The 6,302-nt window shown below is 40.9% G+C and overlaps 2 protein-coding genes across 2 annotated transcripts; one reads left to right on the top strand and one right to left on the bottom strand.

Moving 5' to 3' along the window:
* Positions 1–656: 656 nt before the first annotated feature.
* On the bottom strand, positions 657–4,969 carry LOC137563829 (uncharacterized). The gene is made up of 3 exons (XM_068276811.1): positions 4,624–4,969; positions 3,219–3,381; positions 657–2,711 (listed from the first exon to the last, which is right to left on the bottom strand). Exons 1-3 carry the CDS (start codon positions 4,913–4,915, stop codon positions 1,892–1,894), a joined length of 1,275 nt encoding a protein of 424 aa, XP_068132912.1. The 5' UTR covers positions 4,916–4,969; the 3' UTR covers positions 657–1,891.
* LOC137563830 (uncharacterized) lies at positions 1,007–4,368 on the top strand. The gene is made up of 3 exons (XM_068276812.1): positions 1,007–1,199; positions 1,725–1,826; positions 3,427–4,368. The coding sequence occupies exons 1-3, from the start codon at positions 1,012–1,014 to the stop codon at positions 4,280–4,282; spliced, it is 1,146 nt and encodes a 381-aa protein (XP_068132913.1). The 5' UTR covers positions 1,007–1,011; the 3' UTR covers positions 4,283–4,368.
* Positions 4,970–6,302: the final 1,333 nt, after the last annotated feature.

Raw genomic sequence — 6,302 nt, 5'->3', positions numbered from 1 at the left:
AACCTAGGTAATGCACCCGTTGCCAGGGTAACTATTGCTATGCCATTTGTGTAGCGCGCAGTACCCTGGCAATGTACACCTTATCTAGGTAACGCAGGTCACACAAATTGCAGTATGCACAATACAAACCTGTCAGGATCTCTGTTAAAATTGCAGTCTCTTTGCATGGCAGTTTTACCGCTGTGTTGTGAATATGCAATAATGTAACAGTAAATAGACATAAATCATATATCAGGATAACTTTCTTGCTAGGTCCAATTTAATAAACTTGTAAAGTTAAACATGATTGGCACGATGATGTATTTCCAAAATAAACCCTAGTTTATAAAAAAAAAAAAAGTCAAATAGTATTTTTCTTATGTTTTTCTGTTCCATGTATGTTATTTGCGCTGTGAAAAGAGCCTCAGACAAAGATATCTGGGGAGATCATTAACTTGAAGAAATAATGTTTGATGGTATGAAATAACACACAGGTGGTTGTATTTGTAAAAGATTGTTGCTATAACAGCTGCTGACAGCGAGATATATCCAGTAAATTTCTCAAGTGGGCTTGTCAACGGTAGTATCAAATTATTTGGGGTAAAATGTACCCTGTTCTTTTACTGTTGCTAAATCAAGCAAGCAGTAAAATTATATACCGCTCTACTGACACGTGTCACTTAGGGCTGGTGCACACCAAAAACCGCAAGCAGATCCGCAAAACGCTAGCGTTTTTTGAACCGCTTATTGTCATTTTGATAGCGCGGTTTTGGGGCGTTTTGGGGGCGTTTTGCGTTTTTTGCGTGCGTTTTTGCAAGCGTTTTTGGAAGCGTTTTGCGTTTTTCAGGAAAAGAGGTAGAAAGACCTTAAACAAAGGGTTAAAGTGCGATATATTGATGACACATGTGAAGCACATTGAGCAATTGAAGTAAAAAACCCAATATAAAAAGGGTGGGGTCCTTAACAACATTGTGGGTTAGTTCAGGAGAGGTGACACTGTGGTTTGGAGAGAAGAGTGACTTTTTTTTGAAAATGTTTCCTGATGTGCTGTTATTGCTCTGTGTAGCAGCATATATGAGACGTAGGCCAAGGACAAGGAGATACTGGGTGCATCCCATGCTACAAGAGCGGCGCCGGAAGGGTCAATTTAGGACCCTATATAGAGATTTGAGGCACCATCCAGAAAAGTTTTTTGGCTACACCCGCATGTCTGTGTCCAGGTAAGAATACTTGTCACTTATTTTTATCATGGGGCTAAGTATTTTGGGGAGGAATGAAATTGTAAGCACTTTTTGGCCCTTAGTTAACTGTGTTTGACTGTAAACAGAAAAACAACACAATAATCAATCCGCTGTATACATAAGCTAACCAAATAACTGTGATACTTGATCCTGGTGTGTTATGTATTCAATGCCTAAGGCCTCCATCTAATTTTTCTATAGGAGTAACTACTATATTATATATCCATAGTTTACCCAAAACATTTGGAGTATATTATGACCTTACATACTCCTGGTGCATACTTCATTAAGTATATGGCAACAATCAGCATATGGGACACAGTAATGAAGCAATGTTTGAACAAAATCTTTCGTTTTAATGTTTTGTTCTTCTGTGCAAAGAATATTTTGGACATGTGTTGTCCATACTTTGCTTTCAGCAGCAAAAGTAATATGTCACAAATGAAAAATGTTTCTGCAACAAACAACAGTAGATCTAAAGATAAGCATGCTCTTTTTTCCTAGTTTTGATGGCCTTTTAGCCAAACTGAAGGATGCCCTTCGCCGACAAGACACTAACTTTCGCCTAGCAATCACACCAACTGAGCGACTCCTCATAACATTGAGGTAATGTAAACTAAGATCCAAATCTGAGCATTGAACAATAAAATAAAATGTAAAACTACAAAAAACTAGTCATGTTGTGATAGCAAATCACACATACTACCAGGGCCCTGATTGTAAGCATGTGTACCTGATTCAGCATTTGTATGAGGCTGGCTGTGCGATGTTAAATCAGTGTACACTGTAGAGTCACTGTGCATAGATGATGTTTGAAATCGCATACCTTGATCAGGGCGCTGAGGTGGAGGCATAGAGTAATGAGGCTGTTGACCATATGGCATGTTATGCATATGCATTGGTGGGTAGTGGGGTGGGTCATAAATGCGTTGCATATGGTAAGAGAGTTGTGGGTGTGCATTATATTGTTGGCTGGAAGCAGGCAGGTGTGGTTGCTGCAAGTAGTTGTGCACATTGTCATCTGCACGGGTCTCAGGTAGTAAGAATCTCCCCAGGGTCTCAGAGATGGCATGTCTGGCTGCCCATTGCTTATCAGGAGGCACTTTTTGTAATAGTGGCACCAAACTTAAAAGATACTGTGTGCATGGCTCTTTAAGTTGTTTCATTTCATCCTCTCGCTTCTCCATATGATCAACAGCCTTTTCTATTGAACTAATCAGCTTCTGGTCGTATTCAGCCCTGCTCATACCTCTTCCTATTCTCCTGCCTTGTGTAGCTACCCTCACACCTCTACTAGACCTGACAGTTGTGCGTGTCCGACTACTCGCTGGGCTGTGTGGTGTGTGATCTGGGGTAGTAGAGTCACTGTCTTCCACTGTAGCAGTGTCAACATCCTGTGTAGTGTCTTCTTCAACTTCCACATCACTGGTGGTGGTAGGTGGCACCTCTACATCGTCCTCCTCAGGATCTGGTGGTAGGCTATCTTCAGTCCTTTGGAAAGGGGAAAGCACAACTTTAGTTCATGGAATAGTGACCATGGATGTCACAGCAAATATATGGGCACAATGCGATGCATCTTTCATTGCAAAACAATAGCAGTAGCCTGTCTATTTTTCCCATTATTTGTGTACATAGCTTTTAGGCACAGCCCCTGAGCAAGCATAGAGCAAAACTGGCCTGAGTAAACTAGCACTGATTTTGGTAGATGTGTGTTACAGATGTGTGATGCAGACACTACTGCAGCCAAACATATAACCAGCACTGTCAGGCAACTGTTATGTTGGGTAACGAACAGTCCACATTCCTGTCATGTAATCATTTTAAACTGGACCTATGCCATCCTTACATTAAGCTACGTCCCCCAATATATTTGGTAGAGTGATGGCAGATTATTCGTTCCACACTACTGAATTGCATTGTGGGCCTACTCCTTCCTTCACTGTTCTATTGGCGAAGTTGACAAACATTGCAATAGGTTAACATTTACGCCATACTTACTCAGCCGGTTCATGATGTTTTCTTAGAAATTCTAATATGCCACAATATTTATATTTTGTTCGCTGCGAACTTCCAGACCCACTTTTGGATTCATGGTATTGCTTTTCAATCTCCTTTTTGTAACTGTCTCTGACCGACTTCCATCTTGTCCGCAGGAGGGCAACTAGGAATAAAAATAAACATACATGTTATTTCTTTTCTTTTGCAGATTTCTGGCAACAGGGCATTCATATGCAGCACTTCACTACCAATTCCTCATGGGAAGAAGTACAATCCGATACTTAGTTTTGGACACCTGCAAATTGATCTGGAAAGTACTTCAACCGGAATTTATGCCAACTCCTGACGTACCTATGTGGGAGGCTAACATGCAGCTTTTTTGGGAGAAACATGATTTCCCTAACTGCCTTGGAGCAGTGGATGGGAAACATGTCAGACTGGTTATGCCTGCATTCACTGGCAGTCTCTATTACAATTATAAAAAATTCTTTTCACTAGTGCTCATGGCTGTTGTGGATCCTAATTTGAAATTTATCTATGTGGATGTTGGGGCTTACGGAAGTTCCCATGATTCCTCAGTCTTCCAGCATAGTCGATTTGGCGTGAAGCTTCGCACAGGCCAGATGACTTTACCACCACCACGCCCCTGGCCTGACACTGTAGAACCACCTTACCCCTGTGTGTTTGTGGCTGATGAGGCCTTTGCACTGTCTGAGCATGTTATGAGACCGTATGCACAGAGAGATATGACTCATAAGAAAGTAGTCTTTAATAACCGCCTGACCAAAGCCAGACAAGTAGTAGAATGTGCATTTGGAATTCTGGCAAACAAATGGCGCATTTATCACACTGCTATAAAAATGCAACCAAAGTATGCTATAATAGTGGTGAAGGCAACATGTATTTTGCATAATTATGTGAGAACACTAGATAGCATGACCATAGAGGAGGAAGAGGGGGATCTTTCAAACAGTGCTCTTGTCACTTTACCACCAGCTACTTTACGTGGTCCCATTTCTGCCATTCGCAACAGAGACAAATTAGCTGATTATTTTGTGCCATAACTGTAAGAACTAAAAAACCTGCAGGCTGCTATTTACTTACATGACGAGATCAGTATTATTGTGCAAATAAACATTCTTGAAACCGTGTTGTATGTCTATATCATTCATGACACTCTAAAGTGGCAAATAGCGCCCTAATAATACATGTGAGTACATACACACACATGTACCTGCTGTTTATAAGGAGAGATGGCTATAGAGAGAACAGCTTTGCCAGAGACCTGTGATAATGACATTTCTAATTGTTTAATTACTCATTTAGTGGAGGGGTGATGATATATTGTCTGCAAAGTGCTGCATGAAATCAATAAAATACAACAATTCTGTACACATATACTTACTCTTAGAATCCTTGCCCTTTTGGCTCAAAGTATTCCATTTTTCTCCAAGAAAATCTTTTGCAATGTTGCTCCAGATTTCATGAGCCCTTTGGTGATCTTTATATCCAGGCAAAGACTTGTCATAAAGTTCTGGGCTGTTTTCAATCTTAATTATCAGGTTTTCTGTGGTAAACCACTTTGCTGCCATCTTCCTCCTGCGCAGTCTAAAATCCCTCATGCAAATCTGCCACACAGGAAGCACACTTTGACCTGGAAGTGCGCATTCTTGAAAAAAACGCATCCGCATCCGCATCAAAATCCGCTTGATCAAGCGGTTTTACAGGCGTTTTGCGTTTTTCCTATACTTAACATTGGAGGCAGAAACGCATCCGAAATCCAAAAAATGCCTCACCCAGGCATTTTTCGTTTCTGTAAAACGCCTGCCGCTCTGGTGTGCACCACCCCATTGAGATACATTGACCAAGCAGATCCGCAGCCGCAAGCGGATCTGAAAACGCCCAAAAAGCCGCTCGGTGTGCACCAGCCCTCAGTGTTATTTTTTTCAGCTGTATATAAACAATACATACACTATGCAAATAACTCAAAAATGTGTGGGGTTTTTTTCCTTCCACAAGAAGAGGAAGAGAAATTTGTACTTGTGTTTTTACGAAAACATGCAAAAAAAATTTGAGTTTTGATACCTGTATATTATTTTATATTTCTACAATAATATCTTCTTAACAGACAACTGAAGTGAGTAAAATATGGAGGCTGCCATGTTAATTTCCTTTTAAACAATACCAGTTGCCTGGCAGCCCTGCTGGTCTATTTGGCTGCAGTAGTGTCTAAATCACACCAGCATGATGCAACCAATCTTGACAGATCTGACAATAATATCAGAAACACCTGATCTGCTGCATACTAGTTCAGGGTATATGGTTACCATTACCTATTACCATTACACATTACGATTGGAACTAAAACCTGTGCCCGAACTAAAACCAGTGCACGTCAATAAAGCAGTTTCCATTGCATGTTAATTCTGCGGTGCGGAGCAGTGCGATCCAAGAATATGCAGCATGGCACAGGGCACAAGATCTATGATGGTAAATGTATTGTTTTATGCTGCAAGGATAAAAAATAAAACACAAGAATGTCAAGGTGTAGAAGCAATTGAAGCAGTGCCCAGATCGTGACCCGTGCCTGGCGGGAGATGGAATCACCAAACAGCAGTCCCTCTCAGCTAATCACATGCGACATCACCACGCTTACGCATTTCCGGCAACCCCACTCTTCCTTTGAGCATTTTCCGTTTTAAGATTAGACTTAAAGAGGAACTCCAGCCTAAACAAACATACTGATATTAAGTTACATTAGTTATGTTAATTAAAATAGATAGATAATATAATCTCTTACCCACCCTGCTTTAAAAGATCAGGCAAATGTTTGATTTCATAAGGGCAGACATCTTTTTGGTTGAAAGAAGGAGCATGAGGCACAGTTCCAACTGTCCTGTGTGCTGATCACCCCTTCCAGTTGCTAGGCAACGTGAATAACAACATAGGAAATCCCATCATGCTTTGCACAGCATCAGGGAAAAACCGCCCGGGCAGGTCTCTTTGATGGGCGGAGCTTAGCTAAAAATGATGCTTTGGTAAGAAAAACAAAGTTCTGATGCTGTGAAACTGTTAAAGAAACAC

Source organism: Hyperolius riggenbachi, chromosome 3, assembly GCF_040937935.1.
Source record: "Hyperolius riggenbachi isolate aHypRig1 chromosome 3, aHypRig1.pri, whole genome shotgun sequence".
Lineage (NCBI taxonomy): Eukaryota > Metazoa > Chordata > Amphibia > Anura > Hyperoliidae > Hyperolius > Hyperolius riggenbachi.
The sequence above is the reverse complement of the archived record's forward strand: the minus strand, read 5'-3'. Positions and strand labels throughout refer to the sequence as shown.